Source organism: Miniopterus natalensis, chromosome 17, assembly GCF_054644295.1.
Source record: "Miniopterus natalensis isolate mMinNat1 chromosome 17, mMinNat1.hap1, whole genome shotgun sequence".
In the NCBI taxonomy this organism is placed as follows: Eukaryota; Metazoa; Chordata; class Mammalia; order Chiroptera; family Miniopteridae; genus Miniopterus; species Miniopterus natalensis.
In genome coordinates, this window is record NC_142097.1 from 33,703,584 (window position 1) to 33,728,440 (window position 24,857).

The 24,857-nt window shown below is 37.2% G+C and overlaps 1 protein-coding gene and 2 pseudogenes across 1 annotated transcript in view; 1 reads left to right on the forward strand and 2 right to left on the reverse strand.

Annotated features, from left to right (window-relative positions):
* The window catches only part of APPBP2 (amyloid beta precursor protein binding protein 2), a 34,640-nt gene extending 9,982 nt beyond the window's left edge, over positions 1 to 24,658 (reverse strand). The window contains exons 1-10 of the mRNA XM_016203565.2: positions 24,483 to 24,658; positions 18,498 to 18,586; positions 15,917 to 16,068; positions 11,964 to 12,087; positions 6,217 to 6,385; positions 5,323 to 5,412; positions 3,261 to 3,328; positions 3,079 to 3,184; positions 1,769 to 1,893; positions 345 to 430 (exon numbers count right to left, since the gene is read on the reverse strand). Coding sequence (XP_016059051.1) covers positions 345 to 430; positions 1,769 to 1,893; positions 3,079 to 3,184; positions 3,261 to 3,328; positions 5,323 to 5,412; positions 6,217 to 6,385; positions 11,964 to 12,087; positions 15,917 to 16,068; positions 18,498 to 18,586; positions 24,483 to 24,620 — 1,147 coding nt within the window. The 5' untranslated portion in view covers positions 24,621 to 24,658. The remainder of the gene's footprint in view (positions 1 to 344; positions 431 to 1,768; positions 1,894 to 3,078; positions 3,185 to 3,260; positions 3,329 to 5,322; positions 5,413 to 6,216; positions 6,386 to 11,963; positions 12,088 to 15,916; positions 16,069 to 18,497; positions 18,587 to 24,482) is intronic.
* LOC107529978 (ubiquitin-ribosomal protein eS31 fusion protein pseudogene) lies at positions 3,347 to 5,316 on the reverse strand (annotated as a pseudogene).
* On the forward strand, positions 17,250 to 17,516 carry LOC107529988 (small ribosomal subunit protein eS27 pseudogene; annotated as a pseudogene).
* Positions 24,659 to 24,857: the final 199 nt, after the last annotated feature.

Sequence of the window (24,857 nt, forward strand, 5' to 3'; positions counted from 1 at the left end):
CTTTCTGTTATACATGAATGAATGCATGTAGAGGGAGGGAGGAAGGGAGGGAGGGAGGCTAGACATGCTTGCTTATTAACAATGTAATATGAGAGAAGCAAACAACCTTTTGTTAAGAACCACTGGAAATTCTTACATCAAGTTGCAGGCAAATACTTTAAATATGTAGATACAGTCTAATCCTAAGCACTACCCATGAAGAAATAAACAAATACCCCTATTTTATACCACATATCAACTTAAAAATATCAGAGACTAGACATCTATTACAGTTGATACCTAAAGAAATCTAAAAATACATACATAAATATACTGTATATTGGAGACTAAATTACAAAGGGTACCTTTCACCCTCTTTGAAGAAGCCAAAAGAAGATGATCTTCAGGTAGGATGTGGGTAATGATACCAATAGCTCTTTCTGCATGAAATCTGCAATACAAATAGATACATTCTGGCATTTCTTCCTCAATCCCCCCTTCCCTCTCAGGCCTTCTTACCTCCCTCCCTCCCTCCAACACTGAGTCATCAAAATTAAAATTTCAGGCACCATTTGGACAGAAATGAACAACACAGATAAGTGTATTCTGGTATTTCTTTTTAATTACAAGTGATTTAAGCATTTTTTAAAAATCCACAATTTATAATACTGATAGAATTTCTAACACTATCTGTGGTAAAGAACAAGTTTTTTGTTTGTTTAAATGTCCATCTGCTTGTGAACTGAAATTTTAACATCCAACAGATTTCCCACCTCTCTCAGAATAAACTGTGAAGTTATTATAGCCTACAAGGTTCAAAATGATCTTTTACTGGGCTACCTCTCTAACCTCATCTCCTACCATTTTCAAAAACAACTCTCTCCTCCCCCTCTAGTCACACAGACCTAGCAGTTTTCTGAAAATGCAAATCATGTTCTTACCTAGGACTCTTACACTCCACTTATTGTCTCTGAAATGCTCTTCCCCTGAATATCCACATGGCTCACTCCTCACTAAAAGGCCTTTCTAGACCAGCCTATACAAAAGTCCCCAAATAACCTCCCATCTCTCTCTAAAGTCTTAGCTTACTTTATTCTTCCTCAATGCATGCATCCTTACCCAACAGGTTTGGTTATTTGTTTATAGCCCATCTCGCCAAGCAGAAGGTAAGGTAATTGTCTATTTTACCTACCAGTTCCTGGCAGGCATCATGCCCGAACACAAGAGTGCTACATGGCTGTAGTTATAAATTACCCTATGAGGAATTTATGACAAGTTCCTCTGTTGTGTCTCTTGCCGTGAGCAAAAATTTTTTTTCCTAGTCTATCCCTTCCCTGAGGGTGTAGCCTTGATACTGGCTTCATGTGAGGATTTCAGTTCTAAGTCACAGCTTCCCATGGGCTAAATGTTTTGTCTCTTAAACCCAGGGCTGCTGTTCAACCAAGATTACAGAAACTTGAAAACTTTCCCACCATCCCAGAGCAGTTTTTAGCAAGAGGCTACTACTGTATTACTCGAAGAAAAATTATTGAAAAAAATATTCAAAACATAAGTTATATTCTATACGAAGATATACAAGTCTCAATACTAAACCACATAAACTATAAATGAACGGCTTATAAACTGGTATGATTTTAAAATATGTCAAGAACATTTTCGGCATCATGTTAAAGCTCCAGGAAGACAAATGTAATGCATAAAGTACATTAAATAATGTGCATTAGGAAAAACAAAACAAAACAATAGCAACAGCATTTAACCCCTCACTAAAAAGGAACATGGAACTTACAGCGCATTGTCGAATTTCCCAGAGCTATACTGGTGAACATAAGAAGAATAAGCCAAGTCTTCATGAGCTGTTGCTACATGGATATTTTTGCCGCCAAACACCGACTGCCGAATGTCAAGGGCTGCCTGAAAATCATCAAAATAATTGATAATACTGTAAATCCTTAGAGACCACTACCCAGTAAACTTAAGTATCCTAGTAGAGTGGAATCTCAGTTCTCGAACTTAATTTGTTCCGGAAGGCTATTCAAAAACCAAAGCATTTTTCCCCATTAGAAATAATGTAAATTGAATTAATCTGTTCCAGACCCCCAAATGATTCCATTTTAACCTTTCTTATATACAGTACATGACTATTGTACTGTTTAATCTATAAACACTTTAAAAACAAAAAAGACATGAAATGTAAGTGAAAATCTAACAAAAAGAAAATGAAATGTAGAATAAAAAATGAAAATTTACTAATAACAATAAGCAGCAACAAAAGCAAAAAAAAAACACAAAACCCCACAAAAATATCCACAGCACAATATCCTGAGATGTTAACAGTGGCGAACTGACTCATACTCCCGCATTCCTTCCTTCGTCACCTGAGAGACGTGTGACTGATCATACAGATATCAGCATGAAAGCATGAAAGTTTGTCTGGTTGAGACGGGAGATGTTCGAGAAATGAGGTTTGACTGTAATTTAAATATATATAGTCTATACACTCAATCCCATCATTTTTAAGGGAAGTCCTACTGTATTTACGTCACAATAGGACATAAAAGTTATCTATAATGCTTGATTTTCTGAAGACTGAGTCTGACTCAAAAGGCAATGGCTTAATAAAAACCATTCACATGTCTTGAGAATCACATCAATGTTTTTCCTCTACGTGTTTCTTCAGAAGTGAACTATAAAATCAAGGATATCTTGTCCAGAACAATGGCATAACACATCATTTACCTGAGAATAACTCAGATAAGGCCTAAAATAGCTACTATTGACCCTCTTTGTTATTACAAAGGCAGCTGTAATGACTTGCCTAGATCAACAAGGACACGCCATCACCTGGACAAATTAAATAGAAGAATGCTCTTAAAGATGAGTCCATAACCCAAGAACTCTTCCTGGATGATTCTCTTTAATTCCTAAAACATTAACTTTTAAGCTTTCTAGGTATTATTTAGCAAAATAATGGCATGCCAGATATGAAAAGGGGCTTTAGAAAGTTATTTTTTCAGAGTAGTTTATACACTGCAAACAAGTACAGGTCAGTAAATCAATTGAAGTTGAGGGGGGAAAAAAGTGTAACTATTAACATACCTGATAAATTGCAACAGACTGACAGATATTATCTACATTGAGTAAGTAGAACCCATAATCTAGCAGTGTATCAGAATACTTTGGGTGTTTGGATCCAAAATGATCCCTGAAAAAGATACAAAACTATTAGGATATAAAGTAGAGATAGATAATTTGAGATGGTATTTTGAATAATCACCTACCGTGCCAAATACACCGCATGTTTAATTAACTGTTCTGCCTTCTTAAATTCACGCTTTACAACACAAGCCTAAAGATAAAGTGAAAAATTATTACATAACTCTCAGTGTGTTAAAATAAGTATAGTTTATATATTCAAACTATTACGGTCAAAAAGAGAAAAAAGCACCATCAAACACAAGCAGAAGCATTCTATTTGTAATTTCTTTCCTTCCAACTTGAAAACTGTATTATAAACAGATCTGTATATATCCTGGGAAAGTATACAGATTAAAATTTTGACAGCCATGCCCAAAACAAATCTGCTATAACAAAGTCACCTTACAAAGTTGGTATACTCCCATCTTTCCATATTATTAAAATAAAGTGGTGGAGGTAGGGCTCACCATGTTATTTTCTAAGGTACTTATTAATATTCCAGTCCTAGACTAGCTTACAACTATCTTGTAATTTTCATCTAACAATTTTTAAATGCACAGAATTTTCAGTTTTCCTTTTACTTCTTAAAATATTTTGATTCATGAGAATAGCCAGTAGTTTTAAAACTGTAAATACCATTTGCATATAGAAAAAGAAATCTTACACATATATTTAGATGTCTTTATATTAAATATATGCCCTGGCCAGGTAGCTCAGCTGGTTAGAGTGTCATCCCCAAATGCCAAGGTTGAGGGTTTGGTTCCCCGTCAGGGCACATATACAAAACAATCAATAAATGCATAAATAACTGAAACCAATGGAAGACTCTTTATCTCTCTAAAAATCAGTAAAAATATTTAAATAAATTTCACAGAAATCTTAGACTCTTCTAAATCTATAATTTTAGAATCTTTCTTCTAATTGAAATTTCCATAAGTAAAACCAACCAAAATGGAATATTCAACTGAAAAACCTCTGGGTATAGAGCATATCTGAAATGTATATCAACACTTTGAAAGCCTCAGTATACCAAAGCAGCAAAAAAATTTTTTGGTTGCTAGTTCACGTCTTTTTTTAACCCATATACAATTACTTGTCTTCCGGTTTGTTGAAGCAATAGATCAGACAACATTCGCCACAATAAAGCCTAAGTGGCTGGCCATAAAAACTCCAGCACCACATTCATCTGATGGAACTCCCGACAAAGGCGACTGATTTTGCAATTCTCATCTACTTTGTCGTATTTCAGGACAGCCAGGTTTATCTTCTTTCTCTTACGCTAATTATTCTTGGGAGTGGTGTAAGACTTCTTCCTTTTCTTTAGTACCACGATGAAGTCTCAACACAAGATGAAGAGCAGACTCCTTTTGAATGTTGTAGTCAAAGTATATCTGGCTTCCAACTGCTTGCCAGCAAAGATCAGTCTTTGCTGATTAGGAGGAATTCCCTCCTTATCCTGGATCCTGGCCTTTACATTTCCTATTGTATCTGAGGGTTCAACCTCGAGAGTGATGGTCTTCCCCATAAGGGTTTCCACAAAAATCTGCATCTTGATTGCAATTCCACTGCAGATGATGGATGGGAAAGGAAGAGTGCAGAGCAGGCCCACAGGGTTTCCCTTTCCAGAGAGCAATTTTTTTAACTGGCCTCAAGGAGGCATTTATTTACCAAAAAAAAAAGAAACTAAAGAAAAAAACCAAATATGCATTGCCCACCAGGTCAATTACAGAAGGCTGTCATCCTGTGAGACTGCAATACTATAACCAAAAGATTTAATACGAGACTATCCCTTTAGGAGATAAGTGACCAAAGCCCATACAACCATGGCATAAGGAATTCAGGCTATTGTAAAGGTTTATGAAAAACAAAAACAAAATCAAGCAGAATAGCATCAAAGTACTATTTTGATCTGTACTTCAGGAGCTAAATTTTGAAAATAAAGTTTTTCACAGGTTTTCTGGGTGTAGTAAAATTAGCGAAAGTCTGTATGTGAGACAGAAACCATATTTCTAAAACTGACAACAGAAACTTAGATCTTGTTAGTCCACAGAGTATGTAAAACCTCATCTGTTAAATAATAGGTTAGCTAAAAGAAATTTAAAGCTTGCTAAATCCTATCATTAATTTAACATTATGCTCACTCACTTTAGAAGCTTGTCTTAAAACATCCACCACAACTTTGACTGGTAAGCCTGCTGTGATTTCTTTCATTGCCTCAATGCACCATTTGTAGGCCTAAAAAAAAGAAAAGTATATATATATATTTTAAAAAGAGCAAAAACTGTGATAAACCAGAATGACAATATTTAATGAAATAACTGTGAATTCTTCCTGCAAGCTTTCAAGTACTTGGATAAGAATACACACAATATTTATACTGAAAATTTTCTAATTTTAAGTATATGTTACACACATTCAGGAAACCAGAGGCAGTTCTCTCTTGGCCAGAGGCCTTTGTACATACTGTTCCCTCTGCCTTTTAGAATACACTTCTCCTTCCTCAAACCTGAAGGTCTACTTAGCAGAGCATGCCCATCAAACTAATTTAGGTGAGCCCAGTAGGGCATGGCTCAGCAGTTGAGCATCAACCTAGGATCCCGGAGATCATGGTTCAATTCCCCATCAGGGCACATGCCGGGGTTGTGGGCCCCCAGTTGGGAGCGTGCAGGAGGCAGCTGATCAATGACAACTCTCTCATCATTGATGTTTCTTTATGTTTCTATCTCTCTCTCCCTCTCTCTCTCTGAAATCAATAAAGATATATTTAAAATAAATAAATTAATAATTTAGACGAAATACATTTGGTTTAATTAAAAACAAAAACAAAGCAGGCCCTAAATCACATGTGTATATGTTGAAAACCCATCACACAGAATACATCTTTTGCCAGATTTTAAATATTCCATTACAAATGTGTAATTTTAAGTAAACCTAAAATGTGATAAAGACATCTATTAAGACAAATAAAAGAGAATATGATTTATCCTCTGTTTTATAAATACTTACTGGTCACAATGAAATGCACTTCAAAATACTCACCTCATCATAGTGGCTTTTTGCAAACAGGAGTGCACACAGTTCTCCATAGAGTGCAGCTTTGTTTGCTTGCTGGCCATGTTTTGAGAGCTTATCCATGTATGTCTGAGCTAACTTAAATGTTTCTTCACCCAAATGATATTTACAGTTTCCATTTCGAACATGAAGCAACCTGCAAAGCACAGTAACATTCCTCTGTTTTTGGTATTTCCAGCATGGTTGACCTGATAACTTTACAGATCATTATGCAGCACCCGAATGAGTTAACGTAACTAGATAAAAAAATGAGGCAGCATTGGAAAACAGCTGTCTAGTCCAAACTGGGATCGACTAATGCACATGAAGTATATGCTCATCCAACTTGGATTCCGTATTTTCTCTAAATATTTTGTATATTTTGCGCACTCAGTATATACTACATCTAGTTACATCTAACATTTAACTGTGATCCAAATCCAAAAGTAATGCAGTCTCATTATAAAAAACTTGGAAGACAACGAAGAAAATAAAAGCCAATGTGAAATACTATTACCTATCATTACCTTCCATTCCTTTTTCTAGTATATTTGTGCGACACTTGATCAGTTACCACTCATTTTATGTTGCTTTGTGAATGCTCATTTTTGCTTATGTGAGGCCACTAAAAATAATGGTACTGCCAGGTGTTTGCTTTATAACCTTTATCCTCCACGGTGGGAAACAGTTCTTTATGCAAAGGAACCGCACAACTACGCTGCCTGTCTAACGCTACATGAGAGTAGTGAAATGCTTTAGGTCACACTGAAGTGTAGGTAGCAACAACAGACGTACAAAACAGAAGAGTGTGAGAACTGGACATCTACCTATGTTTCTATTATAATGCTGGCTAGAACATTATGTCCATACATCATGCCAATGCAATTTTCTGAAAATGGTCAGCCCTGGGAAGAAACAAGGCATAAAAATCACTGTAAAAAAACCAAAACCAAGCCCAAGTATAGAGAGGTTAGGAAGCATTCTTCAGGAATATATATTTCTTAAAAAGATACTTAAAATTTATTTTTTTCTATCTCCACCAAAAATATTAACAGATCAATGATAAATTCTAAAAATCTTCTAATCTCTATCAATCCTTTGTACTGTCAAAAAAAATCCTGAGTAACTTCAAATGAACCAGGACTATTCAATAAAGTAGCAAATATTACACAATGCTAGTGCATCCTCCTAACATTCACCATAAAGTTATCTGCTTTTAGAAAAGACTGAAATACTCAAGCAAAAGAATATACTAAGGTGAATAAAAAATTCTGAATGGAGCATCTTTTATTCACAATACCAAATTCCAACTTAAAGCAAAAGTGAATGTAATATTTATCAGGCTACTCCTGAATAATGCATTACTGGATTTATAGTTTGTTTTTGTTTGTTTGTTTGTTTTTAAATATATCTTTATTGATTTCAGAGAGAGGAAAGCAGAGGGAGAGAGAGAGCTAGAAACATCAATGATGAGAGAGTCACTGATCGGCTGCAGCCCGCAACCCGGGCATGTGCCCTGACCGGGAATCGAACCCTGATCGCCTGGCTCCTAGGTCGACGCTTAACCGCTGAGCCACACCCGGCCGGGCTGGATTTATAGTTTTAAGCAGAAGCATAAAAATAGAAAAAAATGTATGTTCTCGTATACAGACATTTCATGTTAAAGTAAGTATACTCCTACAGATAAGGAGACAATGTCACTTTTACTGTCAAATTGCTGATCTACTGACCAGTTTGCAATGACCTGTCACAGTGAAAACCACACACAGGAAAATAAAACTGAAATCTAGTAAAAGATTACAGTAAAAAAATATATATGTATGGTAGTTTTGATACTCTCACAGTCAAGTATTGATTGAGCATCTATTACATGCCAGTCGTTTTTCTAGGGGCAAGGGACGTAGTGGTAAATGAGAAAGAATCCATGATCATAAGAAACTTCATTCTAGCGGGGAGACGTGCATTAGGGTAGACCAACTAATACACCAATAAATAAGACTTTCATTTAAAGATAAATGCTATAAACACGATAAAAATAGGGTAATATGATTAAGACCTTCATAAAGGAGGTGCTTCCGGTAGATGGGGAAGAATTCTCTTGAGGAGGTTAACATTTGAGTTGACACCTAAATGATAAATAGGCAATCATGATATCTTAGGGGGTGGGGGGTGAGACATGTTCCAAACAGAAAAACAAATGCAAAGGCCCCAAGAAAGGGGAAAAAATTCTGGCATAATCAAAGACCAGAAAAAAGGCCAATGTCCCTGGAGTCTTATGAGTAAGGGATTATATAAAGAGAGATAAGAAAGTAAATTCTGGTTGCAACAGTGAGTGAGATTATTTTATTTATCCTCCAGAACAAGGCTGTCTAATAGAACTTCCTGAAATGTTCTATACCTGCTCTGCTCAACTTGGTAGCAGCAGTGGCTTCTAAGTATCTTAAATGTCCCTAGTGTAAATGAGGTCTGATTTTTCATTTTAATTAATTTGAATTTAAATAACCACTATGGTTAATGGCTACCATACTGGACAGTGCAACTCTGGCTGCAGTGTGCAGAACGGATTATAGTAAAGCCAAGAGTGGAAACAAGGCAACTAAGACAAAAGACATTACAACAATTCAGAGAGAAAAATCACTGAAATAAAAAGAATTGGTATTAGAACTATATATTTCACAGTTATTCAAATGGTTGAGTAAGAAGGTTAAACCCAGGCATAGGTTATTAATTTATAGAATAAAAAGAACAAGTGTTACCTCTTGTAGGCATTCCCCCTAAAAATAAGGTTCTAGAAATTATTTAATAATTGGCACATGTTGGGGTAGCAAACTAAACATTTCATGCCAGAAAATCATAGCTTGGTAATTTCTCCAGTCCCTGATGGTTGTCTATCGAAACAAAAGGACAGATTAAACATATGTAAACTCTTCAGGATCTGAGTGTCCACCTGGGTTTATACTGAGCAGGATGCAAAATCCCAGGAACTTTTGAACTGAGGATCTAATTTTGTCTCCACACTCAGCCTAACGAAAAGACAGGTTAGCTTCTCAAGGTCCTTCAAATATGGCTCTAACCATGTAAGCACAGCATTTTATTATTTTTTAAAAATTGATTTTACTTTTTAGAGCAGTTTTAGGTTCCTAGTAAAAACTGAGCGGAAGGTACAGAGATTTCCCATATGTTCCCTACCTCACAGTATTTTCTTTTTATGACAACATAAAACTGCATCTACTTGATCAACAACTATTGTCCAAAGCAATTACTGTTTGATTAAAGTATTCATTGTTTGAAATGAAAAATATTACCAAACTGTATTCCACAGCAGCTGCTCCATTTTACATTCCCATACGCAATTCACAAGGATTCTAATTTCTCCACATTCTTGCAAACACTCATTTTCTGGTTTTGTTTTGTTTTTTAAATTACAGTCCTCCTGGTAGGTGTGAAGTGGTATCTCACTGTGTTTAACTTGTATTTCATTTCCCTAATGACAAATAATGCTGAGCATCTTTTCATGTGCTTACTAGACATTTACATACCTTTTTTAAAGAAATGTGTACTCAACATTGAAGATACAGCCCAGCCAGCATGGCTGGCATGGCTCAGAGGTGGAGCATTGACCTATGATCCAGGAGATCTTGGTTTGCTTCCCGGAAAGGGCATATGCCCTGGTTGTGGGCTCAATCCCCAGCAAGGGGCGTGCGAGAGGCAGCCAATCAATGACTCTCATCATTGATGTTTCTCTCTCCCTCTCCCTTCCTCTCTGAAATCAATTAAAAAAGGTTGAAGATACAAACAAATGGAAACATATACTATGCTCATTACAGTTAAAATTAAAATGTCCATACTATTGCCCAAAGCAATCTATAGAATCGATGCAATTCCTATCAAAATAGCACTGTCATTTTTCACAAAACTAGAATAATCCTAAACTTTATATAGAACCACAAAAGACCCCAAATAGCCACAGCAATCTTGAGAAGAACAAAACTGGAGGAATCACTCCATCTGATGTCAAACTTTACCCCAAGGCTATGGTTATTGAAACATTTTGGCACTGGCATAAAAACAAGACACATGGATCAGGGAAACAGAATAGAGAGCCCAGAAATAAACCAACTCCTATATGGTCAATTAATATATTACAAAGGAGGCAACAACATACAATGGGGTAAAGATAGTCTATTCAGTAAATGGTGCTGGGAAAATTGATCAGACACATGCAAAACAAACAAAAAACCACGAAAGAAACTAAACCACCTTCTTACACCATATATGAGAACAAACTCAAAATGGATTAAAGATTTAAATGTAAAAGAAAAAACATAAAACTTTTAGAAGAAAACACAGGCAGCAAACTCTGACATTTCTCTTAGTAATATTTTTTTTCTGATATATCCTCAGGCAAGGGAAACAAAAAAAATAAATAAACAAATGGGACTACATCAAACTGAAAAGTTTTGCACAGCAATAGAAATCAATAAATGAAGACGCCCTCCCTGGCTGGTATGGGTCAGTTGGTTGGAGTGCTGTCGAGTATACCGAAACGTTGTGGGTTCGGTGCCCAGTCTGGGCATGTACAGAAAGCAATCAATCAATGTTCTCTCTCACACTGATGTCTCCCTCCCCCCCTCCCCCCAATCTGGCCTTGTAACATTAAATTTAAAAAAGACACTCTTACTCTTGCAATAGGCTCAAAGCCCCTGGGATTGGCCAAAGGATTTCATTAGTATTTGTTCTGCAAAACACTTCTTTTCCAATTCAATTAAACACATGGTTAACTAATACCTCAAATTTTTCTGCCTTAGAAAAAGCTAAATAGCCTGGCTGGGCGTGGCTCAGCAGTTGAGCATTGACCTAGCATCCAGGAGATCTCCGGGATTCCCGCAGTCAGGGCACATGCCTGGGTTGCGGGATTGATCCCCCTGGTCAGGGGCCTGCAGGAGGCAGCCGATCAATGACGACTCTCTCATCATTGATGTTTCTATCTCTATCTCTCTCTCTCCCCCTCTCCCTCTCTCCCTCTCCTTTCCTCTCTCTGAAATCAATAAAGATATATTAAAAAAAAACATAAAAATAAAAACTTTGATTTCTCTTTGGTTTTATTAAAAAATTCTTTTTAAAAAAAGTCAAGTCAAATTGGGAGATAGAGAGAAAACCTAAATGAAAATAGCTAAAACAAAATGTTACATGTGCAGAAAAGATAAGGACAGTAAAAGCAAAGTTACTTCCACATTTGCTTTCCTTTCAGTACATCTGTTAAAAAATATATTTTTAAAGAAAATAGTTATAAGTAAAATACTAATCTTGTCATGCACGATTCTAGAAGTGTTAATCAGAGCGGGGGTTAAAAAAATACCACCACCCAAGAAAAAAGTGTATTTCTTTTCCTAGCATCTAATGCCTTGCACAGTTCCTGGTATATACTAGGCATTCAATAAATATTTGTTGAAGGAATGAAAAAACGAGTTCTCCAACAAAACAAATATATACATACACAGTCTGGCAAAAATATATATATACACAGTCTAGTTCATAATACTCTAAGCTAACTACAGCAAGTTAACTATATTTTGGGGATGAGAGACAGGAGGCCAGACTAGTGAAACTCTGACATTTAAACATCTTCTCAGAGGGTAATTCAAATGGTGATATACACTTGGAATCTGAGTCAAAACCATAAAAGCCACTAAGTACCATTATAGCATGTAATTGTAGGGTCTGTACAAACTTACCTCACACAACATTCTACTGCACGAAACCAATGAAGCATCTCATCATGTAGAGTACACAACTGAAGGCAGGACAGAAAAACTTTTTCAGCATCACTGTACCAGCCTGCATCGGAAAGAAAGCCACCTGAAGGACAAGAAAAACCAGTAACTTTAGATATAGTACATCACTTGTAAGTTAAAATGACACGTTTGTAACGAATATCATCTAAAACAGAAAACCCACAATATCAAAGTCCTGTGTTTAGCCCAAAACAAATAGACAAATTGTGAAATTACAAAAACAACACACTTTCAAACTAAAGGAAATAGATCAAAGTTGATACCTTAAAGGTTAACCCTCTAAGAAGACTCCATGGTCCAAGAGGTGAAATTTTCAGTTAATTAGCCACTATATTCTAATAATTCTAATATTTTCACCTTGAAGGCTAAGCATAACTTTTCAATCTCTTCATACCCAATCCCAAAGATAAAGAAATCTAAATAGCTGGACCAGTGTGGCTCAGTGGTTGAGCATCAGCCCATGAACTGGGAGGTCACTGGTTCAATTCCCGGTCAGGGCATATGCCTGGGTTTCAGGCTCGATCCCCAGCAAGGGGTCCGCAGGAGGCAGCCGATCAGTGACCCTCATCACTGATGTTTCTATCTCTCTATTCCTCTCTCTTCCTGACTCTGGAATCAAAAACATATTTTAAAAAATGAATTGTAAGAGCTCTTTCCACATTAAGAGAATTAGTTAAAAACAAACCAACCTGAATAAACTTAATCTTCTTAGTATAGGGAACAGCACACATCACTGAGGATACACAAATAAAAAGAGAAGGTGGTGCTTGCTCATCTTATTTTTTTTAGCAAGTAATTAAATTACTGTCCTCTGATAGCACTGGGCATCATTTCCTCAGAATACTGTCCATCGTTTTAGAGGCTCTTGGCCCAATAGTTTAATGCATTTTAAATAGTGTCAATAGTGTATGAGTCAAGAAAATGTATTTTGCTTATATCCATGTTTTATGTTTAATTAAAGCTACATGTAATTAAACTAATATTAGTTTAATTGTAGAGAAGTACGAGTGAGAACATGCATGGCCCTCGCCAGGTGACTGAATAATACGGTTATTACACATATTCACACTAAGCAATCTTCTACTCACCATCCTAATATATTATGTGTAGTGCTGGTTATTAGGCTAGTCTCCCAGCTTCAAATCAACCCTTCTGGACTTTGTTTTATGACACTGGGGCTAGGACTCTGGAAACCAGCTTTCTCCTTTGCTGGCTGGATCCCTATAGTCTCTGTCGAAAGGAGGCACTAGAGTGGGAGGGGAGGAGCAAGAGCCACTCCTTCCTAGGCCCTGCTCGGGTAGCTCAGCTGGTTGGAGCATCATCCCGATACTCCAAGGTTATGGGTTCGATTCCCTGTCAGAGCACATACAAGAAGCAACCAACTGCATAAAAAGTGGAACAATAAATAGGTATTTCTCTCTCAAATCAGTCAATAAAAAAATATTAAAAAAAGAGACACTCCTTCCTGTTTGTTGCCAGTTTCTGTCAGCAAGGCCCCTGCCAGCAAAGCCCCCAGGATAATGCTCTTTACTCTGGCAGTGGCAATTCATTCCAATAAGCCAGGTCCAGTTGCAGTTTTCCAATAATGCAGAACTAGATTCACAGCACTCAGGTCAGGAGAGACCAGTACCAGCCAGTCCGGTCCACTCGTAGAGATCTAAGTTCTAGACCCACTGGCCCTACTTCTCAGAGGTCTGAGGCGCCTGTTGCCTGGCAGTACCCCAGCTGTGAGCTAACTCAGCAACCTTCCAAATTTTAATAATTCCAACCCATCCTAGGCTCCCTAAGCCCTAGGTGCAGTTGTTGATTCTTGCAGTTGTGTCCGTAATACCCAAGTGTTCCCTTTTTGTCCTTTTCGATTCTTTAATACCTGTTTAAAATTCTTCATATTAAATTCTATCTCTATGCAACATGGACGGACTCTGAAAACATGATGCTAAATGAAACAAGCCAGCCACAGAAATAATATATTTTATGAGTCCATTTATGAGAAATGTCTAGGACAGGTAAATCTATGGAGACAGAAAGCAGGCTGATGGTTGCCTAGGGCTAGCGGTGTTGGAAGGAAATGAGGAGTGACTGCTAATGGGTATGGATTTCTTTTGGGGATGATGACAATGTTCTAAAACTTACTGCGGTAATGTTTTCACAACTCTGTGAATATACTAAAAAACCTTTGAATTGGATACTTTAAATGGGTGAAGTGCATGGTATGTGAATTATATCTCAATAAAGCTGTTATTTAAAAAAATTATCTCCATCACTATATACTTCTAGTATGAAGTTTGTTCCCTCTTTTGGTAATTTTAACATTAAAACTGATAATGTAACTGAGTTTGCTAGGATTTGGCTCTTCTCCAGGGAATTTCTTCAACGTGGCTCATTTCAATGGCCAGATTGCTATATGTTTGTGGAGATAACAGAGGACCTTAATGAACACTAGCCTGCCTGCCTTTCACGTTCCTTGATACTAAATTTTCCCCACAGATTTTTACATGACTATCTAAGACTAAAGGAATGTCGACCTTAACATTCATCAAGATCACAAACACTCTATTGTTAGAGACATTCTTTGGTCATAACTCTTTGTTGCAACTTAAATTCCAGAGGACTAAGGATAAATGCTGAGGGTTCTTTACAGAAAAGAATGTTCTGAAGTTCCTCCAGCAAATTGTCTATGACTGCCACAAAAAATTATTCTAAGACTGAAGGAAATGACCACGAAAACTTGCTGGCAAAGGAAGTGTATGTGCACTTTGTGTGTGTGTGTGTGTGTGTGTGAGAGAGAGAGAGAGAGAGAGAGAGAGAGAGAGAGAGAGAGAGAGAGAGAGAGAGAACATGCATATGCACATATTAATGTGAGAAGTTAAAAATGAAAGGTAGTCTGTGGTGAAAGAACAGCCCTGTATCCTGATGTTAATCGTTATATGAATCTTTACATGGAATCAACTGCACAGAAACACGCACGCACTGTATGTCTGATAAAAAAAAAAACTGATGAAAATTAAATAAGGTCTATAGTTTAGTTAGCAGTATTAAACTAGTGTCAACTTTCTGACTTTGATATTGCCTATAAATCTACAATCATTTCAAAATTTAAAAAAAATTGTTTTAAGTAAAAAAGGTAGTAACAACTTTAATAATTGCCTGAAACACTTATCTATTTAGATTTGCTGAACACCATATTATACAGACATTAAATAATATTTTTCTATATACGGGGTGTCCCCCCAAAATCTTTACACTTTAACACCTGACAGTTCAATTTTGAAAATGAAATGAAATTTAATAAACACTGCCTTTACAATTATTCAAAGTATGTGTATACTTTTTTTGGGAAACTTATATATAGCATACAAAACCTCAAAATTCTTTTCTTTTTATGTTATCAGGAGTCTCGTAACACTCCCACAAAGATACTTAGAGTTATTCTCATTGTAGAAATGGAAAAACTGAGGTCCCAAAAGAATTAAGTCCCACGTCACAGCATATAGTGAGCTGGTCAAAGAGGCTGGTGGCAGTATGACACAGGAGAAAGGTATGTGCCTTGAAATCATATAGACACAGGATTCTAAACTTAGCTCGACTACTAGCTATGTGACTTCAGCAAGTTACTTAACATTTTTTAGTCCATTTCCTCATTAGTAAAATGCTAATAATACCAATATGTCACTGGACTGTCATGAGGATTTACAAAGATAGCACTTAAATGCCTAGTACAGTGCTTGGCACAAAGTTAATGTTCAATAAATCACACCTAATTTTTCTAATGTTTTTCTCACAACCTCCTTATACAGACTTTGGGAATATCCTGAGAGAATCCTTTATTGTTAGCAAGTTTAATTACAAGTCATGTCACAGACAAAACACTCCTCTATTTTACCATTACTTACCTAAAACAAAGCCAACCTGAATGGCTTTCTCCTTTACTGCAGCATCTGATTCTGCTATATAAGAGCACCTTCTACTAAATGAATAAGCTAAGACTGAAGCAACTTTCACACCATGATCCATCAAAGCCTGGAAACAATGATGAAGCAAATGTCTGAAAGAGAAGGAAAAGGTTATTTTATAAGGGTAATGTATTTTGTCCTTTTAGAAAGTGCGAGCCTGCTTTTGTAAAATAACAGTACGATTATTTTCCAAGATGGAGTAAAACAAAAAGCATTTTGCCGTATGAATTATGAGGCCATAATTCACAATTTAGTCTACCATCTTTACTCAGTGAATCATTTGGTGATCTTGTACGTGTAAATTGATGGCAACAAAGAATAAAACTAACTTTTAAAAAAAAAAAATCTGTAAATTAGTTTTTGTTGTTTTTTGTTAAAAATATGTTTTCATTGATTTCAGAGAGTGAAAGGGGGACGGGGGGGGGGGGGGAGAGAGAGACAGACAGACATCAGATGATGAGTCATTGATCAGCTGCCTCTTGCACAGTCCCCACTGGGGATCGAGCCCGCAACCCGGGCACGTGCCCTGACCAGGAATAGAACCGTGATCTCCTGGATCATAGGTCGATGCTCAACCACTGAGCCACGTTGGCCAGGCAGAATAAAACTAACTTTTAACATCAGTTTTAAAAACCAAATTGTCTTATAATACAACAATAACCCAATTTAAAAAATTAGCAATGATAAGAAAAAAAAGAAATACTGCCATTCGCAGCAAGATGGATGGATCCTGAGAATATCATACTAAGTGAAATAAATCAGACAGAAAAGGTCAGGAATCACATAATTTCACTCATATGTGGAATATGAAACTGAAAGCAACGAATGAACAAACAAGAAAAACAACCAAGAACTCACAGACACAGACAACAGTATGGTGGTTACCAGAGGAAAGGGGAATAGGAACAGCAAAGCACAATGGGGGGGGGGGTGTCAAACACATGGTGACAAAAAATTTGACTTTGGGTGGTGAACATACAATGCAATATACAGATGATGTATATAGAATTGTATACTTGAAACCTATATAATTTTATTAATTAATGCCACTCCAGTAAATTTAGTTTTTAGTTTTTTTTAAAAAGGGCAATAGATTTCAATAGATCTCCAAAATGTACAAATGGCTAATAAGCACAAGAAGTTCAACATCATTAGGCAGTAGGAAAAGCAAATCAAAATCATAATGAGATACCATGTCACATCTGCTAGGATGGCTGTAATAATTTTGTTTAAAAAGTAACGGAATCCGGTGTGACAACCTCCCCACGTCAATATGCCTCTCACTAAGGATCTCCTTCATCCCTCTCCGGAAGAGAAGAGGAAACACAAGAAGAAGGGCCTGGTGCAGAGCCCCAATTCCTACTTCATGGATGTGAAATGCCCAGGATGCTATAAAATCACCACCGTCTTTAGCCACGCACAAACAGTAGTTTTTTGTGTTGATTGCTCCACTGTTCTCAGTCAGCCAACAGAAGGAAAAGCAAGGGTTACAGAAGGATGCTCCTTCAGAAGGAAGCAGCACTAAAAGCACCTCCAATTAAGATGAGCAGGGAACCATCCCAATAAACACATTTTGGATACAAAGAAGAAGAAAAAAGTAACAGCAAGGATACAGAAAAATTGGAACCCTCACACACCCGTAGTAGAAAATGCAAAATGGTACAGCTGCTGTGGAAAACAGTTTACAGGTTATTTAAAAAGTTAAACATAAGGCTATCATATGTTTATACTCTAGCTTTATATACAAGACAATTGAAAACATATGTCCACATGAAATCTTGTCCATGAACATTCAGAGCAGCATTACTTATAATTCCCAAAAGGGGGAAACCACCAAAATGTTCATCAGCAGATGATTAGATAAACAAAACCATATATCCATACAATGGAAATTTATTCAACCATAAAATAGAAAAGAGTACTGATATAAGGAACAACATGAATGAACCTTGAAAATATTACAGAAAAAGCCAGTCAAAAAGACTATATATTGTATGATTATTTATATAAGATGTGTAGAATAGGTAAATCCAGAGACAGAAAGTAGATTAACAGTAGGCCAGAGACTAGGGGTAAAAGGAAATAGGGAATGACTGTTAATAGGTACAGGATTTCTTGAGGGGTAATGAAAATGTTCTAGATAAGGAGTCACTGCTTTGCATAAAGGGGGAAAATGTCAAACTACATGCTTTTAGTTTCACAAATACAGGGTGGGGCCAAAATAGGTTTACAGTTGTGAGTATATAAAACACAGAGTTTATTCTTATATTATTTATTAACTACTGTATTATTTTCCATATGAACAACTGTAAACCTACTCTTGCCCTACCCCGTATATTAATGTGAGAAAGACATATCGATTGGTTGTCTTCTGCATGAGGTCTAGGCCAGGGACTGAGCCTGCAACCGAGGTGCATGTCCTTGGCCAGAATCAAACCCAAGACCCTTTAGTCTGATGCTCTAACCACTGAACAAACTGGCTAGGGCTAGTTTACCACAATTAAAAAAAAAAGAGATTTACCTTTTATCCAGAGCTCTTAATACTTTAGCAAAAACTTCCAATTCACAAAATTCACTGCCCAGCTGACATAAGCGTCCCTGTTGGTAAAGCTGAAATAAAAAAACAACAAAAAAAGAATTTTTAAAAAATTTAATTTTAATTTTTACTTCAATTATACTTACGAATATAATTTGATGAACTTAATATTTGATGAATTTAATGAATACTACTCAAAGTTGGTATGATTACATATTAGTATCAAGAAAGATGCTTGTGCTAAGAGAAATGTAACACTAAATTTACAAATTTCTACAATTCATATAAAAGCATTTTAAGTTATATATGGTAGTCAGAAATTAGTACTTACACATGATTTATGTGGATTCTGAAGAACAAAATAAATGAACAAAAGACTCATTGATGCAGAAAATTGAATATGTAGTATACAGTTCCAGAAGTAAGTCTAAAAGTCTCTACTTAAAAAAATTTAATGATATTGATAATAGAAGATACCTTATTATAGTCCCGATTTTAATCAGAATGCTTTGTTTTACCACTAGTTATTTTTGTTTATGTGTATTCAAATTACCTTTTGATTAAGTGTATGTTTAGAATGTCACTGTGTATTCCTTAAGTTCAATGGAAGAAACCTATGATAGTTTTCCTCTGTCCTATTAATGTGATGAATTATATGAAGAGACTTGTTGATTTGTACTTATGATTATTTTATCTAGAATTTTTGCCTCATGATTCACAAATGAGGTTTTCTAGAGACTTTCTTTTTATCTTAGGTTTAATTATCAGTATTATGTTGACCTTTTTTTTTTTTTTAATTGGAAAGAATTAGATTGGTCTGGAACAAGCTAAATAAATTATCAGTAGCACCAATGCTTCTTTGACTGTACCCAAGTATCTGAATATGGTGGGAGTTTTTGTCTGCTGAGGCACTGACCATTTTTCCCTTAGATTATCAAATAAAAAATGACAATAGCCATCTGGTGTGAATGAATCAAAATTACACTGATTTTTCTTTCAGACTAGCAAAAAAATACATTTTTTTGGTTTGCTACTGAATTTTAGCAGTTTACGTGTGGCATGAGATGAAAAAGGTATAAGGTAAAGTCATGATACTTTTCCCCCTATATGGATACCTAATTGACTAATACCATTTATTTGATTTTCCTTTCCCTACTGTATTGCTATGTCACTTTTTCATAAATTAGGTGACAGTATACATCAGTCTGGCTCTGGGCTGTTTTGTTCCACTGGTCTATTTGTCTATCCATGTGCCAATACCATATTATCTTAAATCGTTACAGCTTGATATTTGGTAGTGTAAGTCCTCCAGGTTTTCTTTCTTCTTCATGACTGACTTGGCTTGATACTGTATTTTAATTTATCTTTCAGCTGAGCATCTTTTTTTTAAAACATGTTTTATTGACTTCAGAGAGAGGAAGGGAGAGGGAGAGAGAGAAAGATATAGAAACATCAATGATGATAGTCCTCACTGATCTGCTGCTTCCTACACGCCCCCCATTGAAGATCAAGCCCGCAACCCGGGCATGTGCCCTGACCGGGAATCAAACCTCGATCTCCTGGATCCTAGGACGATGCTCAACCGCTGAGCCACATCCGGCTGGGCTCATACTAATTCTTAAATATGCTTTGATTTCTATCTTGACTACTTTGTTTTTGTTTTGTTTTTTAATTTTTATAAGTTTATTTGAGCCAAAACTGATGACAATTTCTGGGAAGCAAGATCTCAAATGCTCCTGTCTACTATGTTCTAGAAATCAATTTCTCTCTCTCTGCTGTTTTTGTGCCAGGGCTACACTGTTTTAAAATACATAGCTTTCTGCCCCGCCGGGCGTGGCTCGGTGGTTGAGCGTCGACCTGGGATCGATTCCCGGTCAGGGCACATGCCCGGGTTGCGGGCTCGATCAATGACTCTCTCTTCATTGATGTTTCTACCTCTCTCTCTCCCTCTCCTTTTCTCTTTCTGAAATCAATAAAGATATATTTTAAAAAAATAAATAAATAAAATAAAATACATAGCTTTCTAATATAATTGACTGTCTTATAATGCACATCTCTCCTAAGTATTGTGCATCTTCAAAATTTCTTTGACTCATTAATTCTTAATTAATTCCTCGAGATGAACTTCATATTTTATCAGTTTCCTATATCCAATAAAATCCTGACAGTCCAATACAAATTGTGATTAATTTATAGCTTCAACTGAGGTGAGCTGACATATTTATAACATTACTTTCCCATCAAGATATATTATATGGCAGGCTATTTATGTTCTTTTGTGCCCCTCCCTCATAAAGTTTTCATTCCCAATTTATTAATCCTAAAAGTTCTTTATATGGAAAGATTATTAACTCTTTGGCTGTCCAATTTGTTGCAAGAATTTTTTCAATTTGTTACCAGCCTATTTTAAGATTATCAAAATATTAGTTGAAACAGCTATTATACCTATACAACACAAATATACATAGAAAAAGAAAAATTAACTCTTATACTAAATCAGACATGAATTCATATGGTTTTCAGCATGAGACTTACAATGATTTTTAAAAACCATTAAGTTTAAGACTGAAAATAACAAATAGAACAAATTACTGAAACACTTCACCCCGCCAAAACTTAACTATGACAAACTATGTAATTGGAACAGGATACAAAATATACCATTCAGCAGTTAAAATGAAAAGGAAATATCACACACTTCATTTTTTTAAATTTTCATTTTTAATTTATCTTTATTGATTTCAGGGAAAGGAAGGGAGAGGGAGAGGAAGAGATAGAAATATCAAGGATGAGAGAGTCATTGATCGGCTGCCTCCTGCACGCCCCCTGACTGGGAATCGAGCCCACAACCCAGGCATGTGCCCTGACTGGGAATTGAACCTCGATCTCCTGAATATTAGGTCCATGCTCAACGGTTGAGCCATACCCGGCCAGGTACACTTCATTCTTTACAGAAGCCAGCCCCTCATTCTATTTGCTTTCACTTGGTATACAATTTTACAATTCCTTCTATTCACCTCATCCACTACTATACCTAAATGGTTGAGCACCTCTGGATAAAAACCATTCACATTCAAAGACATTATTTTGTAGGGTATTACTTTTTATTGAACCATCTATTCCACCTGTCAATTTTTGAAAACATATTTTAGTGAACTTCCCATATATCTCATCAGCCATTTCCAACTTCGGTTTAGCTCTCCTACATCAAAACCTGCACTCCTAGCCCTGTCAGCAGATGATGCATCGGACCTCCTCATTCCTGACAACCTTCTTTACAAACTTTCCTATGTTGACACTTTATGTCCTCGACTCTTTCCACCTATTTCAGAGGAAGAAGTATTCTTCCCCCAACTCCAAATTATGACTGATACCTTAATCTATGCACTATGAAGGAAGGGGCAAGACTCATTAATACTCCTGCTTAGGGACTCTGCTCCATAATTTATTTCCTGCCTCACTTACATATTTACATAACCTCTTACTCTGTTTTGGTTTCTTCATTCAGTAAATACATATATTCTAATGTCTTCCATTCTTCAAAAAAATCCCTTCACATTTTACTCTTTGTACATATCAACACCTCTCTCCCTGCCCATTTTAGGGAGCAGTCAGCATGCCTACTTTTTCACCTCCCATTCATTCCACAATCCCACTAAAGCTTTATGTGAAACTGGACTGAACCAATCAAGAGGGATGGGGGAATTTTTGGTTCCACAAGTACTATAATTTTGTCTATGACTACGCCTATTGATGGAAGTTGGGACTGCTAAAGGGATCTAGTTATGAGTTTCTCCTTGGAGAAAATGCAACTGTAAACAGTAAGCCCCTTAAATTTTTCACAAATTGGGCACGGGGTGAGTCTATGTATTAAAATGCTAATAGTCTCTTATATTTATGTGTTGATACAGTGTTTAAAAGTTCCTTCTTATCCTTCCATTAAAGACTGAGGTTCACGGAGTGACTTTCACTCTAGCTACTTCCATAAAAGCAAATAAAAAAATAAGTTCTATAATACCTTTCATAAAAACAATCTACCTTAAGATGCGAAATCTTTCCAAGCAAGAAAGCAAGGTCTGAAGGAACTAAATACTAAGTATGAGACCTTGAGTAAATGACTTTCTCATCTCACACAGGGTTATACCCTACTTTACAGTTTGTGAGGATTAAAAAAGATAACGCATAAAAACACAGTTCCAGGTACATGTTAAATACCTTCCTTCACCTTAGCACAGTGCCATACTCCCAACAGACACACAACTACTGCGGGTAAAAGTGTACCAGAAAGAACTATCAAAACTTTGTGGACCATGTGAAACAGAAAATGTGGCAAAAGCACCATCTGTTCATACTCACTAATAATAACCTTCAAATGAAAAGCTTCAATTAGAAGCAAGTTACTAGAAGATATCCAAGTATTTTGAGGGAATTCAACTACTAAATGTACTTTGATGAAATTTCCAATGATTTTTCTCTAAAAGTGTAAAAGACTACATATGCTTTAATAAAATGGACAGCACACACACAAAGTTGAAGTTTCCCAGTTGAGAAAGACAACTCAACTCATCCTTCCCTGGGAGGAATGAATCTTAAATATACAGTATTTCTTTAGACACACACAAAAGTCAATGTAGCAAGGGATTTGGAATGACGGGAGGTTTTTCTCTACCCCCCCACCCCCAAATAATATGAATGACCAAAATGAATCTTCTCTAGATATTTAGGGGGGAAAATATTTGAATTTTTAGAACTGGTGTATAGTAGTAAGGGTTTAGTAGAATGTGGCAAGTTGGCTGCTTTCTGAAAAATTATTCTGGGGGAGAGAAAGCAGGCAATCTTCCCAATAAAACAACTGCCATAAAACACCATACATACATAAGAGCATACACAACAATGTTAAATATCAGTTTACATTGTTCCAGCCAACTTACAAAGCAAGAGGAAATATTTAAGATCTAAAAAATAAATCATGCTCTACTTTTGGTCAAATTCTGTATGACTGGCTACTGGAGAATAGGAGTTATCCATGCCAATTCAAGGCAAGAACTGAATAATAAATCCACTGTTCACATTCAACTGTGGGGGGAGAGGAAAAGGGAGGCTCCAAGCCCATAAAGTTCTCCTCCCTCTCTAAACACTGCAAAAATTGTCCACGTCTAAAGACTTTTACCCTTGAAACTCCTTGGAGAGTGACTTGGAGACTTTCTGTTGAGATTTTTGAGGGGGAGCGATTTAAGAATGCTGCAAGATTGCAACTTCCAAATACATGAACATAACTTAAATTCTAAAGTATTTTTTTTTTTAGTAAAGATTTTTTCCCCCTTCCTTTCAAAATTTATCAACAGTCCCATATTAATAAAATTCCCAATTTTACTCCAAGTACAAACGAAAACCAAAGCTTTAAGAAATAGGCGAATAAAGCACACGACTGTTTCCAATAATTCCTCAACTCCCTCTCAATTAGGAGGAGAAAAGAGAAACTAAGGAACACGAAGCAGGAAAAAATACTTGGGAAGGAGGGAGGCGAGAGGAGAGAGTAGGAAGGGGGTCGGGGCGGGGGAGGGGAGAGGAAGCAGAGCAAAAAGTCCAGCTGATGCAGACACTTAATTGGGAAGAGGGGGCAGAAAATATCCCGAGACACAAGCCAGAAGGGAAGGACCGAGTGGGACAGGGGCGCAATAGAGGAAGTCCAGGCGAAGGCCTACCCACGGGGCACAGTGTAGGAGGCAACACCAATACGGGGAAACACTCATTTGGAAGAGATACCAATCAAGGCCCAAGAGCCTGAAACACACAGAATATAGACACACGGTGTTTCTATACTGGCAACCCCGAGACCGCACCAGATGGGTCGGGAGGCCACCGTGCTACGAAGGGTGAGGGGTTAACCGCGGGGGTTCGCAGACGTGGAAGGGGGTGCGGCCCCACGGGTTGCGGCAGGAGAGCGGAGAGCAGGCCCACGGCCCGTACCTTGTAGTAAACATCGAACTGGATGTTCTCGGGCAAGGAGCGGATGTCTCGGCGGGAGCGGATGTAGTTGTCCACGACGGCGGAGATGGCGGTGTTGTAAAGAGTCTCTGGGATCCACTCTAGCTCCACGGCCGCCATCTTCCTTCCCTCCTCCTCCGCCTCCTCCGCCTCCTCCTCCCGAAGGCCCCCGCCTCCCTCCGTAGCGAACTCCTCTGCGGCCCCGGACGATTCGGAGGGGCGGCGGCAGCCACGCGGACACACGGCAGAAGGGCACGGCCGCCCTGGCGCCTGCGGGGGCGAGCTGTGGGGCGGCGGCCCGGGGGAAGAGCGAGGTAGGGAGCCCGGCAGGGTGGGCCGAGGCCTCACATTCCGGGT